Source organism: Diadema antillarum, unplaced genomic scaffold (assembly GCF_040938485.1).
Source record: "Diadema antillarum isolate AM-2024a unplaced genomic scaffold, OU_Dant_1.0 seq00003222_RagTag, whole genome shotgun sequence".
Taxonomy (NCBI): Eukaryota; Metazoa; Echinodermata; class Echinoidea; order Diadematoida; family Diadematidae; genus Diadema; species Diadema antillarum.
In genome coordinates this window covers 183785-206535 of record NW_027273807.1, presented here as the reverse complement: position 1 = coordinate 206535, position 22751 = coordinate 183785, and the positions used below count along the sequence as shown (strand labels likewise).

The following is a 22751-nucleotide window of genomic DNA, read 5'->3' as shown; positions in this document are numbered from 1 at the left end:
AACAATGTCAACTAAAGCCCCCGTTCCACTATCAAGATCTGGACCCCGATCTGTCCCATTCTGGCAGATCGGGAGAGAGCGGCAAAAGCGTACCGGGATCGGAAGCATCGTAGTAGCAGCGTTTGGAGGTCAGGGTTGGAGCAGGCATTTTTTCAGATCGGGAAGAAATTTTGAACCTGTTCAAAATTTCTTCCCGATCTCCCCAATCAAATGACCTATTTTAAATGGAACGGCAAGCGGGGAGAGCGTAGTGACAGCGTAAACACCACGGGATGAGCATAACAAGGTCTTTCCGAGCGTAACAACATTGGCACAAGAACGGGAAGTACACTTAGACACCGACGTGGTCCCGCTGCTGCGCCGCTCTTCCCTGATCAAAGCACGATCTTCCCGCTTTAATGCCGCTCTCACTACGTTCTCTACTCTCCTATAGAATCAAGGCCCGTTCTCACGATGCTCTCAGTACGCTTCATTCCCGCTTTAGTTACGTTGTTTCCGCTTTAGCTACGCTGTTTCCACTTTAGCTACGCTGTTCCTACGTCTTCCGAGACTCAATTAATCACGTCTCCCGCTCTCGCCGCCCTAAAAGGGACGCAGCCAATACGCTGAAAAAATCACAGCCAAAATGCCAGAAGAAGATCAAAGAGATCGAGAGGCAAGACTGCTGAGGAGGAGGAGGAGGAGATTGTCGCTGCACCCGTCCAGGCAGAATATGAAAAAGGAGCTCTAATTTTTGAAGAAGAAGAAGAAGAGCCGAAGAAAAAGAAGAGAAGAAAGCAGCGAAGCGGCTACACAAAGGGCAAAGAAAGAGCGACTGCACATACAGTGTTGCTAAAAGAGGAGGAAGAGGACAAAGTATAGAATTTTGAAGATATGAAATCATCTACAACTGGAGGAAGACGGATTATATCTAAAGGCAAGGACATCAAGAAAAAGCCTTGGAAAGATCAGCACGTCTTTGATTAACAATGCATTGCTGCAAAAGAACCGTGAGATGAGGAGCCTCTTCGAGGTCCAAAGTATATTTCTTTGGTTCTGTGCTAACAAGTTGACTGATTGAGGATCGACAATCGAATCGGGGTACATCGGGGCACATCGGGCACTTTTCAGCTCTCTCATCGAGGTAACAGCGTGTTAGATCGTATAGATCGTTCAGAGCGTAAATACAGCGTGCATCGATCGGATAACATCGGCAACATCACACTGACAGCGTAGCTACATCGTTCTAAAGTGTATCTGCAGTGGCAGAGATCATAATGTCTCATTCCCGATCATCGTAGTAAGAGAGTAGCAAGCACGTGGAAGTCGTAACTGCAGCGTTCTTAGAGCTGTCTAACATTGTACTGTGTCCAGATCGGCTCAGGTTTTACCCGATCCTTCCCGATCTGAGAAAATTGTCAAATCGTTGCGAGAACGGCATAGTGGAACAGGGGCTTTAAACATTCTTCTTGCCTTAAAGATTTTCCCTCTTGCCATATATCTTTCCTGCATTATCACCCAATGCCCAATTAAAAATTGCCTCAGAAACAAGCAAACCAAAGGTAATGAAAACATAACCTCCTCCTCCCTTGGCGAAGGTAACTAGAAATGTCGCTGTGGAAACTGGTATGCCTCCGCCAAAAAGTTACAGCTGCACAAGAACCAAGACAATGGCAATATCTGGGGGAATGTCTATTGTTTATGCAGGAAAGAGTGAGTACTGAAATGGACAACCCATGGCAGTACAGACAAGTCAGAGATTATTCTCTAGTCATCGCAAAAGACTGCAGAAGTCGATTAAGGCTCATCAATGTAGCTCATCAATAAGGACAGGAGTGTTTGGAGAAACATTTCTTTTTCTGCAGAATCTTGAAGCTGGTCAAACTAAAACAAAAATGTAGGCTTAAAATTGAAAAAGTAGGTGTTTGTGTGTGACAACAATGCTGCTTCGCTGTGTACTTGTTACTGAAAGACACCTATTTGTTACTGACAAAATTGGCAAATGTCCCTGGGGTTGGCATCTCTGCATGATATCTTTGATGGGTCATTTCAGATGGAAGTATTGTAATCTGGGCAATAGATAAAAGATTTTGACTGTCACATCAAAGTTTTATTTCATACTTCTCTGTATGTTACTACATACAATGTACTCACATGAAATATACTTGTAAAGCAATTTTCCCTTCGCATTCAAAATGCTATAATTTCTGCACGTTTTCGGGCCACCAGTTTCTCAACCATAATCTACAAACAAAATGGCGATGCTGGTAGGCAACACTACCATTCCAAAGCTGCAGAAACCACCAAAACACCGAGCACTACATGAGCCAGAACTTTGAAACTGCTGAGGGCACATCTACAGCTACAAAGCTCAAGTCCAAGCGCTTATCGGCAGGGATACCCTCCGATGCAAAAGTAAAAGGGATTTGTGAAAACCCACCTTGAAATTGTGTCAGATTTCGGGGGCCTAAAAAGAAGATCAAAAAACCTGAGGAAAAGGAGAAATGCACAGAATTGCAGGCAGACTGGACAAATAAGAGTCTTTGATGGAAAGAGTGGTGGAGTATTTGCCGAATCCACATGCTACCGCAACTCGCCCTACCAGAGCATCCCTGCCAACAGCACGTACAGCTGCAGAGGAGAATACGAGTTACGTACCTGAACGAAAATGATGGTTCTCAACCTGTTGGGAACATGAGTAGATGCCTTTAGTTAGTGAGGCTGAATCAGCCTAAGAGGAGCAGGATAATGAACTTGATCCTCACTGGGGTTGTCGGCTCAATACACGAGAACTTGGCAAAGTCTGCACTGTACCTCATGTCACATCAGCTGGAAGTGAACATGCTGGAGGAATTTGGAGGTAAATTACTTCCCCTAATCAACTGTATTCCTCTGTGATATCTTAATGTGAATGCAGCAATATGGGAAAACATGTCTTCACTCACCAAGAGCCATGACTTGAAACTACAAATGTGTCCAAATGCAGTCGAGGAGGGGCATTCATTCAAACTCTGTCCCCTGAAAGCCTAACAAAGACAGAACAGAACGTGCTCTCAAGTCGGAACTACAACAGGCCATTGCTAGGCCAGAGAACTCAGATGCCCGAATTCACAAAGCTAGTACAATCTTTTTCCATGGTTTAAACCATGGACAAAGACTGTAGTTTTGTACGGGGCACAAAGTGTTGCATGGCCTTTGTTATGAAATCAGTCATTTCGTCGAAGAAATAACCATTTCGTCAATGAAATGATCATTTCGACGAAGAAATGACTGATTTTGTAACGAGATAGGCCATGCAACACTTGGTGCCCCATACGTTTGTCCATGGTTTAAACCATGGACAGAGATTGTACCACCTTCGTGAATTCGGGCCAGAGAGGCAGACTGTACTGAGCTCCACCTCACACTCAAAGCATGAACATGCTGAAACATTCTCTACCCTCCCAGCAGCCACAAACAGCAAGGAGAAAGTCTGAAAAAAAAGGACCCTAAGCTTTATATTGTTTCCCTTCCCCTGTGAAAGTTTTGCTCAGAATGAAACTGCAAAAAAGCTTCAGCTCTGAGATTGTCATGATTGTGCTGTAAGGAAGCTTTTACCGACTACATTTTGTATAACACATGGCCTTGTGATAGGTGTCCTTGCCTATGCAAATAAGATCGCTTCATATTTTTACAAGTTACAAGCGGTTTATGATCTGCTGAGGTGTGAAGGAATGCATATGCGCATTCTTTTGCCCTGGGGTTTAGCCTGGTGGCACTTTGATTTCTTTGAAATTTACACCAGCCTGGCTGGGCTGGCATAGATGTCAATTTTCCCTCACATCCTGTACTTTAAGCATACAATCTCTCTTAGTTGTAACATGTGCAGTTGTTGTCTTTTTCCGAAACCTTTTACCGTAACACCGCAACAGCAAATCTGTAATGGCTGGCATCTCTGATCATGGTTTGCACAATGCCATCTTCCATTCTGCAAATCACGAACCAAAATGAAACTCTTGCTACAGCTGCTCTATCTCAAGAGATTTCACAATAAAATGAAAACTAGAAATGTCGCTATGGCGACTGATGCCTCCGCCATAATGCATGATTCTCCCAATAGGCGCATAGTACAATGTCTTCACAATGTGTGATCCATGACAGTTTCACATAACTGGCAAGATATTGATATGACAGATTTGTCAGAAATGACTTGAATGTTCACTTTCCTTGAACAGTTTGCTATAATTGTTGAAGAGTGCAGGCACACATATTTGGGGAATTGAGAATTTTTACTTGAATTCTGACGGACCCTTTTATAAGTTTATGCATCTCTGAGTAATTTCCAAGGTATGAAGAAAGAGTGTCATTACAGTACAAAATAGATTTTTTTTTTTTTTTTCGGGGGGGGGGGGGGGGGCATTGAAACCTGGCCTTTGACCCTTAACCTTTGACCTTCTGGCTGGAAATTTCCGGGAGAATCTCCATTAGGTAATGCATAATAATATGTATATATCAAGTTTGAAAACTAATAATGCAAGCATTTCATAAACTAGTGTATGAGGGAAAAAGTAAAATATTGAGGAGTTGACCTTGACCTTTGACCCCATGACTATTGACCTATGACCTCTAAATTCCCTAGATAATCTCTGCAAGTCAGTACATGCGTATGTACCAAGTTCCATGAAGATACATTGAACCATTTGTGAGAAAAGTGATATTACAACATTTTCACCTAACCTTTGACCTTTTGACCTTTGACCTTATGACATGAAACTCTCTCTGGAGAATCTTTACGCAGTAGTACATGTCTACACCAAGTTTCAAGAAAATACCATAGGGCATTGCATAGATATTGGGGAAATAGCAACATTTTTAACATTTGACCTTGACCTTTTGACCTTTGACCTCTTGCCAATGTCACTAAAATCTACTCAACTAATTGTCCCATCATACATCATCCTTGGACCAAGTTTGGTGGAAGCTGCTTCATCCAGCTTTGAGTTATCTCATAAACAGATAAACTTCAGGATTTGACCTTGATCTTTGACCTTTGACCTCAGTCCGATTTCACTAAAAAACTAATCAAGTAATTTTCCCATCATATATCATCCTCCAACAAAGTTTGGTGAAATTTGCTCAATCCAGTCTTGAGTTATCGCGTAAACGGATACAATTTCATGATTTGACCTTGATCTTTGACCTTTGACCTTTGGCGGATTTCACCCAAAATCTAATCAACTAATTGCCCCATCATACTTTATACTTGGACCAAGTTTGGTAGAATTCAAGTCAATATTACTCAAGTTATCGCGTAAACGAAAGCGGACGGACGTACGGACATATGTACAGACGTACGGACGTACGTACGGATGGACGGACAACCCGAAAACATAATGCCTCCGGCACCACTTCGTGGCGGAGGCATAAAAATGAATGTAGTCATCTCCCCTTCTCTGCTACCATCTATGAGCATATTTTGACCAACAAGTCAAAGAAAATCTTATCACTGAAAAGGAGCACACGTGAGATATGCATTACGGAGGCGTTGAGTAGCGTTATGCACCAAACATTGACTAGTGTATTGGGGCACATGGCTTACCTGTTGACATCATTGCATGACCTAAACAAGCCACACCCTCAGTAGCAGAAAAATGTTCCACTGGCGGGGGCACTGCTCCGCTTTCATCTTCATCATCCAGGTCATCATCAGTGAAATCAGTGTCATTGCCTTTTCCATCTTCCCTCCCCACATGCTCCCTTGTAATATCAGCTTCACAGAGAACATAGCTGCCAGGGTAACGCAGGTACAGTGGCTCATAGGTGTCAAATGTCAAATCTCGTATGACCTTCCCAACGTGCTCAAGATTGAACTTGATGTTGCTCTGTAATCAAAAGCATTGAAAACAGATCTACTGATATGACCTCCTCTATAAATCTTTAACAAATAGAACATTTTGAATCAGATCTTAAGCAATGCATGAATTTGCAAAGATGAGGCACATTCTCTGCCAGGAAATGCTTTATGTTTCACTATATGATGCTAAGCCAATGTCTAAAACTCCATGGCATAATGTTTATGATATGATATCAAAGGTAGGAGTACACAGATAATTAACTTTTTATAGATATTTTCATCAGCTTGCAATCAGCAGTTTCCTCTCCTTCAAATGTACTCTCTGTGCGGTTACAAGCTTTTGATTGTTGCAACTGATGACAAATTGTGCAGCCTAAATTGACGTAGATAAACACTGAATTAATCACTGTTTAAAAGAAATCATGGGCATCCATACTCGCGCAATTAGTACATGTGTTTTAATTGATATATTTGATAGCATTAGCAGCAGCTGTAAATGGTAGTATGAGTAAGTGGAGGCAGAGTTACTCCTATGTTACTCATTCATTTGGGTCAAGTTCCAAGCAAGTAATGCTTCAGTCAGTGTATTGATGTTGCAGTTTTTAACTCCTTTTACTTTCAACTCAATAACTTTATTTTCATCAAACCAAAAGGCGATACACATATACACATACATCTTTATTGTATTACCTGCATGGTTTGCAGTTAGTTTGCTCAAAGGTATTTTCAATTCTCGCTATCGCCAATGACGTAAAAAGTACCCGGATGTTGATTTAAGCGTCATTTACGGTGCATTATGGGATAGTCCGGTAGCAAAGTCACTTCCGTTCGTACGCGCGTGATACGTGACTAATGCTATTTACACACACAACCGACTGTATTCTACGTGTACTTCCGGTTTTCTCGACTTGAATTACAGCTTTAATATGATTTGAAATTTCTCCATTCTTAAGAAATTGCTGTTAATACGACTATTGGTTGTTGCTGCGAAGCTGCCATGTGTTGTTCGCACGACAATAAATGAAAAAAAATCTGCAGAAATAGGACCCTTACTGGCATGCGAGACGTGACGTGGCAGCGTGGGTGAAGTTTGCGGGTGACTCCACAGCGCAGTACGTGCACGCGCGACTTACTAGTAGTGGTAGTTGCTAGTAGCACTAGCTAGGTAGTAGGCCTAGTGCCTACGTACATGTACGTACATTGTACGTACTTACTCGGAAGAAATTGCTTCGGAGACAGGATAAGTTCGAGATCACGGTTCGTTCCCGATTGTGTTCGCGACATTTCGACAGAGAACAAATAAAGAAAGAAGATGGGCATTCCATGACGATATACTGTATATCCAGGTGGGTGAATATTTTCCAGCATATTTTCAGCGTATGCAGAGATGACTTATCTGTGATGTGCACATCGATCGCATGATCACTGTACCGGTATGTGTTAGCTTATGCGCTGCGTGCATGCAGTGGCTAATGCAAGGCCGGCCGCCGCCGGAGGGGACTACAGTGTACGAGTATGACAGGCCTGGCCACACTCGCTGGCTCGGGCGGTACAGCGGCCTACTGTACTAGTATCCGCGGTCAGCGCTGCGCTATAGGTAAGGTACACGTACGCGCACGCTAGCGTTGTGCAAATTATGCCCCGCGCCGGAAGTGCCCTTGCTACCAAGTGCACTAAATCTTGACGAAAAAGCCACATCCGGGTACTTTTTACGTCATTGGCGATAGCGAGAATTGAATTGACCATTATCTCTTTATCTATTTATTTTTTTTTTTTGCTGGCAAAGTCAATCAATTGCAGGGACTTTTAACTTTCATGTTTTCAACAAAAAGATGGCAAATCAAAGTGGCAAATCAAACCCTTGTTTGCATTTTGTGATATCACACAAGCAGCTCTTCTCACAAATATCTTTGTGAAATTACCTGTTCTCTGACACTCGCATCGGATCAGCAATTGTCTACATGCAGGAAAGGTGAGCAAATGTAATTCAAGAATACTTAAAGGCTGGGGGACTTTGTACATTTTGTGTGTCAGAGCATTCATATCAAACACATGAACCACATTGATACCTACCTTGCCTCTCTGTTTCTCAAGAAGTTCAAACAGGAGTGTATTGTTACGGATCTGTAAAAGACAACAATACTCTGTTTTTCATGACACATTTAGATACTCATTCAAACTGAAAGGTCAATGTAGTATGAACAGTAAGCAAATAATCAACGTTGGTGAAGGTGATGGGACAAACTATCACTTCTGAGGCGATCTGGATGTAACTGTCTTTCCAAAGCGCAGCTGAGGAAAGATAGCGTAAACATTCAGATCGCCGAGGACGTGATAGTTTGTCTCATTGCCTGAAACTAAAACTTGATTTAATTGCTTTATATTCCACATCTAGGGTCCTAGATATTCCCACTTTATTCCACATCTGAAACCGTTTAAGCTGTCTTAGGATATCCTCAGGGCTTAGGCTACGAAGTTTACTTTAGACGTATTATGCGTGTTGATGACAAAACAACAAATTTGCACCATGTCCCACACGTGGCCCCGAAATAAAAGTGCTTTGCACTGTGGTCTATCACTTGACCCAGGTCAAATGATAGACCACAGTGCAACGCACTTTTATTTCGCGCGTACTCAAAATTGTAAGTTATATCACGTGTTAGGACTGTGTGGACTAAGAGATCAATGAAACAAAATGACTATGATCATAGAGTGTAACAAACTTTTCTTCTCAGGTGATGTGATGGGCAAAACTACGCTTTATTGCGTGATCAGCTCTTGACCAATCCTATAGCAAGATTCTTAGTACGTGGAATATAATGGTGGATAACACATTTTTAGTTTCCAGCTTGCCTGTTTACAGTACAATATCTATCCCAGTTGATTATTTTACAGCTCATAGCAAATACTCATTCTCAGTTAAGCAAATACTCATTCTCAGTTACTCAAATTTCTCCTCCTGTGTTTAAATTTCACACTATCTTGGCTATTATTTAATAATGTGGATGTATAAAAAAATGTTTCAATTGTATCAAAATGAATTTAATCACACAGCAATAGTACATCAATTTCACTGCATTCAGCATTCTCTCCAGCATAAGTAGCAGTTCAAAAATTAAGAAATATTTTGACTACTTAATGTGACTCATTGCTGAAGAATTTCAAAATGTTATATGGTATGTAAAGTATAGTATACAGTATAGGTGACCTTGTGTGTCAGAGTCAATACAAGAAAGAATCTCTGATTTTTTCTTTTTGCCTTTATATCCTATAAGTTCCTTGCGTAGCTGACAGACCTACATATGTATAATGACATGATTATCTTTGAAACTGAGGAAATCCTTCGTTAACTGCCTTGCATAAAGTTATTCACTTTGACAAAAACAAACAGAGGAAGAATACTCAGTATTCCTGTTCAATTCAATATGCTATCAACTTTAGTTCTGGAAACAACATATTAAGTTGCCTGTGAGTATACTGTTTATGTATGTGTGTGTGTCATGTTCCTTGACATGTGCTGCATGGTCAGCTATTTCCATTTGTTGGAACGCCTGAAGTTAACCTGCAGTGCATGGCAAATGCCCTTGGCTATCTCCCTCTTATTCTTAGTGTTTTTCAATACAAATTGCAGTAATAATGATTATACTATAATGATATACCCAAAATTTGTTGACAAGGGAAGAGTTCATAGTTGCAACAACTCATATCAAAATGTTACAGAAGATATCACACAAGTGTGTCGGCATGTACAATAGTGTATATGGGTGAGAATTTTGAACGATGTACAATTGCCTTAGAACACGCCAGGATGATCTAAGAAACCAGATTTTTTCATGTCATCTCAAAGATTGGTAAATTTCCTTTCAGGAAATGTATGGTTTGGTTGACTTTTGCCTGATATTTTTTATTTGACAAGGACTTAAAGTGTAAAAATATGGTAAAAATGCTATTTTCACAATAATTTTTGTTTTTCAAACAAATGATGTGCCTTTTTTATGGTACGTGGCATCTAATATCTGACCATGTTCTGGATCTGACATATCATGGGTATGTACCACAAAATTATAAGAACTTTATGAGCACGTATAAAATTACAGAGAACGATTGAAATATCAAAGCCCTAAACAGACAAACGTCCGTGATGCTTTTATTTCTATTGCTGCTGTAAATTCTACTTTGTTGTCCCAACTGTAATGTATACGAAACTTTGGTGTTCCACCTAATGAACATATCCTGCAAAAATTGTACGTATGCTGGCTGTACATGGGACGTAACATTCTTTTATGCAAAATTATATTCAGTTTTCGTCACGGATGTGCTTCCGCTATTTTCTAATAAAGATCGTAGCCCATTAAATGTTATTGGCGATATTGTTCTGAGTCGTAATCAACTAAGATCTAGCCACACGATACTATGTTTGTTTTGAGTTTCTGTCCATCCTTTGTCAAATAGGAACTGAAATTATATTTTTAGACGAACCTCCGAGAAAAAAAGAACGTCGATTAAAAGAAAGATGATTAAAGGGACGCAGTCCTCACGAAATTTAAAAAAATATGTTGTTGTTGTTACCTCCAATGAACTACTTTCATCGAAAACAAACTTTCAAATCACCAAATAAGCTCGTACATTTCGGTTAAAAAAGTGTGACTCTGCAAATGAGCAAGTCTTGGCGGAGAGTCATACGTCATCGATGCACAACTCTTTCCAACGGTGTTCTGCTCGTCATCCCTAGTTATTTATAGATACATGTTTACTATTTATTTTTATATTAATTGTATATATAAATAAGCTTGAAATATTTTGTTTGAAATAATAAAACCACATATTGTCACATTTTATGAAAAAATCAGATATGATCATTTTGAACACTTAAATTGGTTTTCTGAGGCACGGCTGTCAACTTGAGAGTAGGGCATCAATGACGTTGCACCTTTTGGCAGGCTCTTACACGATCGCTTGCAGGAATTATTTTTGAAAAATCGTGTACGGAGACAATTTTTGATGTCCACGCATTTAAATTGGTGAAAGGTTATATTTTTTACTCTTCTTAATTATCAGTACAGTGAAATCTCAGGACTCCTTCCCTTTAAAACGTTTTCGAGTGGGACACCATCTTGCTTTGATGGCGAAGGTACATTTTACCATTGGCTCTCTAGCCGATGAGCTGCATGTCATTTTTGGAGGGGACTGAGGCTCCTCCGCAGTTTTTGGACCATGCAATTCACCGAAAACCAAGCAAATAATTAATATTTTCTCTGAAAAATTCACCTCCTGATCCCCCTCTGAGCAATACATATGTTGTAAGGATGTCAAATTTCTTATAATTTGCATTGAAAATACCTTTTCAAATTTTTGAAAGAGTTAGCAAGGCTAGGTACTCTCTGCCGATTAGCTATCCGTCCTGGAACATGACCCTAGTAGTAGAACGAACGTCTGTGACAATTCCAGCGAACGTCCGTGACGTATGCTATCCCTTCGATAGGGATAACTTGTCCCGAAAGTGTCCTGTATTCTTTAAAACTTTTGGCTCCAATAGCAACAAACAAAGTTTTACAAAGTAAACAATGAGTTTAGAGCAGTAGTTTCAGAATTTTTAAGGCGTTATGTGATCATGATGAACAAACAGTTGAAAATTTACTAAGAATTTTACGCTTGTTTTCCCTCTAATTATACAAAAACAGCTTAACACTGAAAACAAAGTTATAGGAAAATGGAATTTTGCGTAATCTGTAATTTCTACTTCTGGTGCATTTGAATTTCTTTCTAATGAGGTTCTGGAGACAATTCGTACTGTTACAGGTTCTGAAAGTTTCACTCACGGACGTTCTGTACGAGAAAGGAAATTTCTGATAATTACAAATATATCACTGCACATTAAGTTAATGTTACTTGAAAATATTACCAAATCAGCGAGTCGCTCATACCCAAAAGTGAATAACGTTCAGCACTCAATTTACCTGTAATAACAAACGGAAAACGTTTTGGTCACGGATGTTCGTTGGTAGAATTAGTCATTGGATTACATAGTAGGAGAAAGAAGAACAGTGCCACTTTTTAGTGACAGATGCTCCAAGTGTTTATCTTTTGAGTATGGTAGCTGCCGTCTCAAACAGAACACATCCAGATTTGGTCTCCATAACGGACGTTCGGTGTAATTGTCATGATATTAAATGCCTTAATTCATTCTTATTTTTCCCTTCACGACCATTTTTCTCTCATTCACTAAGTAGCCTGAACATGCTGCGACCAAACAGAAAACAAAAACAAAACAAAACAAAACAAAGCAAAACAAATCTGAAAAGTGCTACGCAATCACATTCAGGATAATGACAGAAGAAGTCTGTAATGGGCATGTGTTGAAGAAGAAACGGAAAAGTTTCAAAAGGACGTGGAAGCAGTTGAATGAAAATGAGAAGAAACAGAGAAGGGATCGAGCTCCAACACACAGAGAAAAGAATTGCCAGTGCACTCCCGTTATACCAAATTCCTCCGGAGAAGTTTTTTTTTTTTTTGGCTTATTTTTTTATTCATCGAAATGCCATCACAAGCGAACAAAAATAATGCAGTATACAATTATTGTCTGATGAAAACACGCAAATCCTCCGCTTATCATGACATGGTGTTTTTTTATACTCATCAATGAAAAGCGATGTTAATTTGTAATTCTTTCCAAAATATTTTTTTTTTAATTTTACATTAGAGAGACAAAGAGATCGTCAATTTGTTTGTGCTTTTGTGCTTACTTTGAAAACACATGCTAAAAAAGTAATGATTAAGAATAGGTGTTTAAGGTTGCACTTTGATACGTTCGCTCTTCCAAAGATTCGTTACTCCGAATGTCCAAAGGTTTGTTATACCGAAAATGAAAAAAAAAAAAAAATTTCGTGGTTAATTCAGGAGGTTTCTTATTAAAAATGTTCTTATTCCGAAAGTTTGTTAGTCCGAAAATTAAATATTAAGGTTCATTATTTTAGGTCCGTTCTTCTAAAAGTGGAATGGGCCTGATATTCGTTTAGGTGAAAAAAGTTACATGAGGTTTTGGAATTTGGAGGATTTGGTTGTTAACTTGTTTCTCCACATTTGGATAAGTGAACCTGATTTTTCATGTTCCAATTAATAAACTTTTCGATTAACCTTCGGAGATTCCTATCATTTACCGAATAAATAAGCTTCATGATTATACGAACTCTATCAATTTTCGGATTGACAAACTGTATGAATAACGAGCCTCCGAAATAACGCGCTACAAAATGTTTGTTATAACAAACCATATTGTATAATATCGAAGTCACAAACATCCATCCAAGTTATATGGACTTATTGTGTCTTGTTATGACGAAACTTCGCAGTATCGAACCTAATATCATTTCTGACTAATATAATAACACAAATGCTCCTTGGCAAACTGTGTAACACAAGGAGCAAACGCAGAGGGATTTCTTCCTAACGTATTCGTTTGCCCTCCCCAGCTAAACTTCGTATTTCTATAACGGAGCACATTTCTTTTGTTTTTCTATGTTAATTCTTTGTCATATTTAGCTGTGACCATGTTCGTTATAAGCAAATTTTGCATTGTAAACTTTAGATAACAAATTTAGGACCTGAATGTTCAATATCTTGTTTGTTCCGAACGTCCGAGAGCTATATGCGAACCTCCGTGATGAAAACTATGCTATGTTTGTTGGGTTATAGAGACTGCCTAGATCAGATACATCTTAAAACGATATGTTATTATTTGGGAGTGAGGATTAAAGTATGGGATAGTGAAATAAGAGGTCAAAATATTGAGTTTCTGTAAAATGCGCGTAAAGTGGAGAAAGTGTTTAGCGGAAGAGCAATATTTCAACAGAAATGACGAATTTGGTTAAATCATCAGTTGTCTACCATTACGTACAGGTAAAGAGTACAAGCTTAATATTCTGCCAACACGTACACATGTCCCTTAAGATATTTCATTACGATTGAACTGAATCAGATCTTTGCAAACTATGTTAAATGGTATTCAAATGTATGTGCAGTACTATTCCTCAAGGACGTTCGCTGCTCTGGACATGGTAAACTTCCGCGGTGAATAAAAACTTGTTCCTCTGGGAAAATCCTAGTATAATTGGGTTCATATTAAAGCTTGAGTTATACTCTTTCAGGTAAGATAAATGATTTGGAGAATTTCCTACTTTTTAAATTTTGCCTTGTTTTGGCTCAATTGTACATCGTTCAAAATTCTGACCCATATACATTGCTATACTCACTCTTACGTGAATTTGCTTTTCATTCTATTCCGACAATCGTAGATGGTAAAAGTTCAATAGGGAAACTCTGAGAGTTCAGAACATCATCAGTTAAGATCTATGTGTCCTACATTATTTCACACATGTTCATTCCTGTCAATGCATATCACAATTTTCTGTCAACTTCGATGAAAAAGTTGACATTTGCATAAGTTGATGGATTATCTTAGGTCCAAAGTATTTCATCATATATGTTATTTACTGCATAATGGTAAGCATTGAACTATGAACAATTGACAAGTAAGATTGATCAAGACTACAATTGAAGCATGTCATAAAGACACCAACCTCATTGTAAAGCAGGGTCAGTTCCTTGACAGTCAAGTATTCTTTGAAGTTGACACCTTGGTCCATAAAGAGGTCAACAAAGCTCACTTGGTTGTTGACTATGGCATAGTGTAGAGCTTCATTCAATTGACCTTTCTGTGATAAGATATAAAGATAACATATGATCATTTTGAATACACCTCATATGATATCAATTTTGATTTCAAAATGTACATTGGAATAAACTTCCTCAAAGCAAAATACAGTTGAACCTGGATATATGTGTGAATTACTACAGTCCAACCTCTCCCATCTGGCCTCCCTTTATTCAGATCTATTATCTGGAGGTGATCTCTGTGTGACTTTTTGTTTTTGTTTTTAAATCTTATAATAATGAGGAAAAGTTGGATTTCAAACAAAAATATCTAGTTCCTTGGTCTGAGCGCTGAATGAACATAACACCCACAATTTGTACACACACTTACAATCACACACAAATCTTACCCTATTGCAATGTACCAAGCAACAGGCATGGTATGGTATAGGTGTCTACTGTTGTTTGAGCATAATTATAGTCAGTCTAACAACGGGCGACTTTGCTGAGCCGTGATGATAGAATTTTGAAATTTAGTTTCGACTCATTGTGTGATACTCTCCAAGACCTGCTTGAATACATTCCTCAATATTTAAGCAGGTAAATTTGCCACCAAATTTCATTTATTTAAGCATATTATCAAAAAAACACACGCTTAGGCCTATGTTTTTTGCACTGAGTCAAAAGAAAGAGTTCATCATACACTACCTGCACTACGTTACAGTGTACATGACTGTACAGTGTACGTGTCGCTACCATTGGGTAGGCATAGCCAACGTGTATTAAACATTAAGTCTTCCATATCTGGCCAAATCCCCTATCCAGATGAGCACTGGTCCTGACATGTCTGGATAGGAGAGGTCGGAGACTCTATGTTCTATTGATCTTTGCAGTGGAGGCTGTAACAAAGTTCCCTACACAGCTATTTTTGCACTTGCCCAGGTTCCAAATTAAACTGAGTCCAAAAACATGTCAAAATCATGCAGTGCTAGAAATACATTGCTGCATTTTTCAAATAGTTTGAGAAAACTTTGCTGGGAACAGCTTACATTAGTTTTTCCAGAATCAAGGAAATTGTCCATGTTGACTGGTTAGCTGTCATTTATGGTATTAAAGTTTACAAAGATTTCAAGACTTACTTCTTCAACTAGGACAATGTGATTTAGGGTGATGACAGTACATGGCTTTTTATACCATGCATTGCATCACCACACGAGTCCCAGGTCCTTGTTGGTTCTATAATGAGACATTTACAATTGTTGGATATGATAGATGTCATGGAATTTGTAGTATATAGGCTTTGATTACACTGTATAGTGACCAAAATGGATATTTTGCAGCACATCCATTTTTTTTTTTTCCTGCTGAAAATGACATGCACAATAAAGTTAAAGTCTTTTCCCATAACTTTGCAAAGACATGTATGACAGCATAAGGGCACCCATCTCAGAATCACAATGAAGGAATCTAAAATTATAGCACAAAGCACTCTGTACACTGATTTCTGCTCAAAAAGTGCTGAATTCTGTGATGAATATTTCATTTTTTAGTCATCACAACTTGGTATTTCCATCAGCCTGACCTTCATGATAACATTTGCAGAAAGGACCACTTAATCACTGAGAAAAATTACTTCAACTTTCATACTCACCATGACTGATATGAATGCTGAAATTTGTGGCTTACAGCGTATAAAAAACAAACAAACAAACAATGAGTGGTGTTTTCACTTGTCAAATATAAATGTAGACAAACCCTGCTGCCTAAAATTGTATAGGAGCATAGATTCTTACCCCCACTCTCTGTCATCTGTGAAAATCTCCCGCTTGGCAACATCAACACGATTCCAGATAAGGGCTTAGTCGCAACTGGTCCTGCATCCTTCCCTTGTTTGCTGTACCAAATTATATATTAGAACAAATTCATCAAGCTTACTGCTCAACAAAGTATAACGGTACAGTTATTGGTCTTTGTGTGCATTGTAAAATTATAGCAAACCACTCTGTACCCTGATTTCTGTTTGAAAAGTGCTGAATTCTGTGATGAATATTTCATTTTTTCAGTCATCACAACTTGGCATTGTGTTAAAGTCACTGAAAGCAATCAATCTCGATGTTTCTCTAATCAAAGATTCCCCTACAGTAGAAATAAGTACAAAGACATCTACAACTCATACGTGCTACATAACACAAAAAACAGCTGTTATCAAAATGTTCACAAATATACAGTTTAAGTTGGCAAAATTGAGCAATATTTTAACTGACAGGGTCAAAAGCCCCATGAGCATTTACGCTCATGTGATCTCAAAGATGAATTAAGGTTGCTCACTAATGCTGAAACTTCCCTGTAGTGCCCCTTGATGCAATGTCATTAGCTACAATGTAGAAAAATAGCAAACATTGACAATTAAACATTTTCACTCGACCTATGACCCTATGGTCCTAACCTTTCCATACAGAATCATTGTGCAGTAATGCAAGCCATACTATACCTCCATACAATTTAATCAAGTGTAGGGATGGAGTAATCTCCAAAGTACAAAGAAAATGAAGTGATTTTAGCATAGAATGAATTACATAACCTCGAAAACTTGACCTTTGACCCAAGGACTTCAAATTTCAAAAGAGAATCACTGTCAGGCAGTACAAGCATTTGTACTTGATTTCATGAAATATGGAGAAAAAAGTAAATTTTAGCAATTTCACTTTCCTTTGACCTTTGATCTCATGGCCAAAAACTTCTCATAAGAATCATCTCTGATATATGTATACACTAAGTTTCATGAAAATGACTGCAGGCTTTGCAGATCTTTTGGGGAAATAGTTCCCTTGACTTGAGTTTGTGCACCCTAGACATTCCTCCATGCATACATACACATAAGCCAAGTTTCATTCGGAAATATCTGATTCTTAAATGACACTGTTTACAAAATCAATGACAGACAGAAGGACGGATGGACAGACAATCCAAAAACCTTAATGATTAAAGGCAACAGTTACAGGTGGAGGCATAATTTTTGTTTTCCTGGTCCCATACATTAACAGCACATTTTTTTTTTCTTCTAGAACAGGATTGTCAAGAATGAATGAATGAACGAATGGTTTGATCATCAAACTTCGCAGCCAAATGGCTGAATTGCCTCTGATATACATCGACAAAAATACAGTGAGACAAAAATAAATTACACATACAAAACACGAACAAAATACAATCACTACGACGACAACAACAACAAATCATCAGAACATCAATAGTGGCAATACATTCAGTATTCTGTATATAACTCATATTACAAACAAAAGCAGAGTTGAGTGAAAAAACAAACCCGGTTTACATGAACCTTATATCCTCCATTACTGACATATCACAACCCTTTCAGGTAATAAAGAGGATATAGGAGAAGAGAGGAGGCATGGAATGAGGAATGTTGAGAGATAGAGAAAGCTACATAAAGTGTGAGGCTGAGACAAGAACAGAGTGAGGGGGAGAGAGGAGAAAACAGAAACAAAGGCTGGGGGAGAAAAAAAAGGGAGGCACAAAGGGAGAGCAGGAAAAATGTATATCTACAAAGGATAAAGGAGAAGAAGAAGAGTGAGTAGATTGGAAATGGAAGGAAAGAAAGGGAAAGAAGCTGTTTGTATCTGGGTAAGTGTAAAAAAAAGACAATTCAAACATAATGAACATACATATGTAAGCACATTATTGCATTTCAGTTGAAATAAGGACAAATATATACTATCTATATAAGCTTATAATAGAACTGCATATAAATACTTCAAATTATTCAATTTTCATACCAGTTCTTTGATTATCAAAATATAATATACACAGAAATAAATACACTAGGCAAGTCTGATGATTATTATGCCACAACATGATAATATGATTCCGGTATTAGATAGTTGAGTCTTGAACTTTCGCCAAAACTTTAAACCACATGTGTATATTCAATTTCATAAACATGTAACTTGATTCCTTTCTATTCTCTTAACCATAAACCTTTAGACTCTGACCTAATGACACAAGCCCCCACCCCCACCTGAAAATAAAAAAAATTGTCTGATATATTTGATACATGTGTGCAAACGCCCTGCGTTTCATGAAAATCATACGCTGTACCTTCAGACGCGAGTAAACATGGGTTGTGTACTAAAATAACGAGACGTTACTAATTTCAAAGTACAAAAACAAAATGTAAATAATACAATGTAAGGAGCTGCGACTTCAAAACTCGGCATACGTTGTGCATTTATGCACATACCTGTACATTACAATTTATTCATAAGGTCTACTAGAAATGGTACGGGGCTTTTCTTGTACCTATTCGATCTGCATCTGACACCAGTGAATGGAACCACTCTCCTCAGGGAACCAGATTATGGGTTTTGTTTAGGAGCGGGCAGCCATTCTCGGAAGTGGGGTGATTTTAACAACAATTTTGCGAACTGACTGCACAAATCTGTTCTTCTTTCATAGAGAGATTGGCGATTGTTTACTTGCAGGGCATTATCATATGTCTCATATAAATGTCCAAGCACAACTCTGAGGGCTCTTTTTTTAATCCTTTCTAGCTGGTTTCGTTGTTTGGTAGTGAGACCGGGGTGTTGAACTGGACAAGGTTCATTTGTTGCCATTTTTTACATGAGGCCATTCTTCCAGGTCTGCCAACATTCCAACATCCAAATCAGGGAGATTTCACACAGTAATCAGGGACATCTGTTTGTTACATGCACTTCAATGGGCAAAAATAATTCCTAAATCAGGGAGATTTTAATATTCTCTTATTCAGACATGAACAGATTTTGACATTTTCAGGGAGACTCCTGCAGAATCAGGGAGACTTGGCAGCTCTGTTCCTGGATATCAACCATCATGATGAAGTTCAATATAATCAAAGTCCCTTTGCACTATTTTTCAGGCCATATAAGCCTCTATAATGCCCATGTAATGCATACATGCATTACATATGGTCTCACATTGTCAACACACTCTCTACATATTGGGAGAACCGTGCATTATTGCATCTTGGCATACCAGTCGCCATAGCGACATTTGTAGTTAAACTTGTTTTTCAATGTCAGTTTTCTTTTTAAAGTATGGGCAAGTCCAAGGTAACACTTGCCCATAATTTAAAAAGACTAGAAATGTCGCTTTGGCGACTGGTATGCCTCCGCCATGATGCATGATTCTCCTAATAGTTCTATAGTACATGTGGACAATGTGTAATTACATTTTCACAAAATTGGCAAAATATTACAATGACATGTTTGTAACGAATGTGTTGAATGTTCACCTTCCTTGACCTAAGTTCGATTGGATGATTAGGAGAGCATGTATTTGAGGATTTAAGGACTTTAACTTGACTTTGACCCTTCATAAATTTATGCATTGAGCTATTTTCAAGGTACGGAGAAAAAGTACAATTTTTTGAAGTGTTGCCTTTGACCTTTGACCCCTGAACTTTGCCCCATGAACCCCAAATTCCCTAGATAATCACTGCCAGGCAGTGAAAAACCATGAACAATTTCCAAGATACGGGGGAAAAGAGGGGAAATTCTAACATTTTTACTTGACCTTTTGACCTTTGACCTCATGACCCCAAACCTTCACCAGAAAATCTTAATTGGGTAATACACGTATACACTAAGTTTCAAGAAAATATCTCCAGGCATTGCATAGATATGGGGGAAACAGTGAAATTTTAAGCATTTGACCTTGACCTTTTGAAAGTTGACCTTGAGTATGTCCACCCAAAAGTTGATAGGCACAACTTCACCCCCTAATACACATACATGCCAAGTTTCATTAGGATACCTCAAAAGGTTTTTTAGTTATGCTGTCCACAAAATTCATTACGGACGGACGGAAGGACGGACGGACAAACGGAAGGACAGACGCTACGATGGACGGACGGAAGGAACGGACAACCCGAAAACATAATGCCTCCGGCACCACTTCGTGGCAGAGGCATAAAAACTGACATTGAAAAACAAGTTAAACTACAAATGTTGCTACGGCGACTGGTATGTCTAGCTGCAATAATGCACGGTTCTCCCAATATGTAGAGAGTGTGTTGACAATGTGAGACAACAGTTTCACATAATTGGCAAAAAATGGAAATGACACATGTGTCCAGTGTTTACTTTCCTCAAACCAGGTTTGGTTTGGATGGATGGCTAAATTGTTTATCTAAAGAGAGCAGGTATTTGGGGATTTGACCATTTTCATTTGACATTTGACCCTTGCCCTTTTATCCCATGGCCCACAATTCTTTAAACAATCACTAACTGGTATTGTGGTGACATCCATTTTCATGAAAATACTTTTGTTTTTGTTTTTGTTTTTGTTTTTAAGTGAGAAAAATTGTGATGTTTCAACATTTTCCCTTAACCTTTGATGCCATGGCCAAAAATCATTCCATACAGACTCATTGTGAGTGTTGTATGTAATAGTATATTACCTAGATTTAAAAGTGTAATTTCAGCATATGATAGTAAAATGCGCACATTTTAACCTGACCTTTCACCCCATGACCTATAGAGTTGCAAGAGAATCACTTCCAAGGAGTACATATACACTATAAGTTTCATGATGATACCTTGAGCCATTTTTGAGGTATGGAGAATAAGTTAAATTGTAGCATTTCACTTGACCTTTGACCACATGGCCCAAAACTTCACAAAAGAATCTTTCTCTGGCAATACATATATGTGACCCGCTACAACAAAAGGATCCTCAAGTCGCAGACGGGTGAGCCGAGAAAATTGAGTTTAAAGTCAGATCATCAAAATCTGTCAAAACGTTAGGATTTCTATTTTTGACATAATTTTGTAGTCTAATGTATCTTCTATCATCTGCCGAAATTTCGAAGCTCAGTGATCAAAGGAAAGGCATGAAAATAGCATTTTTCTAGGCCATGATTTTCTGACTTTCAAGGGAACAGAAACGTGTTCGAAGATTTGGATTTAGCGCCGCAGCTAGACTCAACCCCTGGCAAAGAGGGAGTAATCTCACTGGTCAGTGCATGGCATCCTGGTTACTGATTGGTCGTGCATAGACCGCTGGCGCTAAGCTTGAATGAACATCAGGGAGGTTGCTAGGAGCGCACATTCCATTGTCACGGGGTGAAAACTGCTTTGCGGCTTTCCCTTGATTATGATAGCGTCAGAAGGAAAACTTTGAAGGTTACCTCGAAACGCGGATTGCGTAAATCACTCGATATGCGGTAATAAAATCATTGATATCTCCACAACCAAGTAATTTTATGAGTCATGTTATATATGACATTAAACTGGAAGAGTAAGGAAATAATGTCATGTCATTTTAAGAAAATTGTCCTCCCCCCACTTTCGGATCCTTTTGTTGCAGCGGGTCACATATACACAAAGTTTCAAGAAAACACCTTAAGGCATTGCACAGACGGGAAATAGTGAAATTTTGTTAATTTGACGCAAACCCTTTGAAAGAAAGGTTTGCGTCAAAAGAATCACTGTCAGGCATTACATGAATGTACACAAAGTATAAGGTCCATGAAGATACCATTAGCCATATCTGAGATATGGAGAAAAAAGTGAAATTTTAGCAGTTTCACTTGACCTTTGACCCCATGAACCAAACCTTACCATAGAGAATCTTTATCAGGTAATGTATAAACTATCAAAACTCAAGAAAGTACCTTCAGGCATTGCATATATATGGTGGCAATAGTAAAATTCGGAGATTTTGATCTTTACCTTTGATCTTGAGCATGTGCACCCAAAAGTTTATAGGCACAACTTCATCCACTCATACATACATATGCCAAGTTTCATTGGGATGCCTTAAAATGTTTCTAAATTATAATGTCCACAAAACGGACGGATGGAAGCATGGAACGACAACCCAAAAACATAATGCCTATGGTGACACTTAGTGGCGGAGGGATAAAAATCCCTCTTAATTGCACAAATTTTGTGGAAACAGGTTAAGACCAACAAGAGACCCGGGGGTCTCACGCTTACCTGAGTATCGCAAGTTCACTTTCCATGCATTCTGGCGATTCTTACCTGAGAACATTGGAAACATGTGGTGGGGTAGCTTAGAGAGCTGGGGGCATGGTGTCTATTTGCATATTCCATCACACTGGCAAAAATACCTGCAAGGTACACTGTACTTCACAGAATGTTAGACTATGCAGTTTTGGAAGTTTGGTGAAAATCAGTTATCATACCTGCCAACATTTTGAAATGAGAAATCTTACTCTGATTTCGCGACCCCGATATGCGAGCGCCTTGGCGCTCGCTTTAACGGG

The 22751-nt window shown here is 38.7% G+C and overlaps 1 protein-coding gene across 1 annotated transcript in view; it reads right to left on the bottom strand.

Annotated features, from left to right (window-relative positions):
- Positions 1–22751, bottom strand: part of LOC139715270 (transient receptor potential cation channel subfamily M member 2-like) — a gene marked incomplete at its 3' end in the record, with an annotated part of 78881 nt that overhangs the window by 40622 nt on the left and 15508 nt on the right. Inside the window, exons 5-7 of the mRNA XM_071626849.1 lie at positions 22507–22561; positions 14389–14523; positions 5558–5840 (exon numbers count right to left, since the gene is read on the bottom strand). Coding sequence (XP_071482950.1) covers positions 5558–5840; positions 14389–14523; positions 22507–22561 — 473 coding nt within the window. The remainder of the gene's footprint in view (positions 1–5557; positions 5841–14388; positions 14524–22506; positions 22562–22751) is intronic.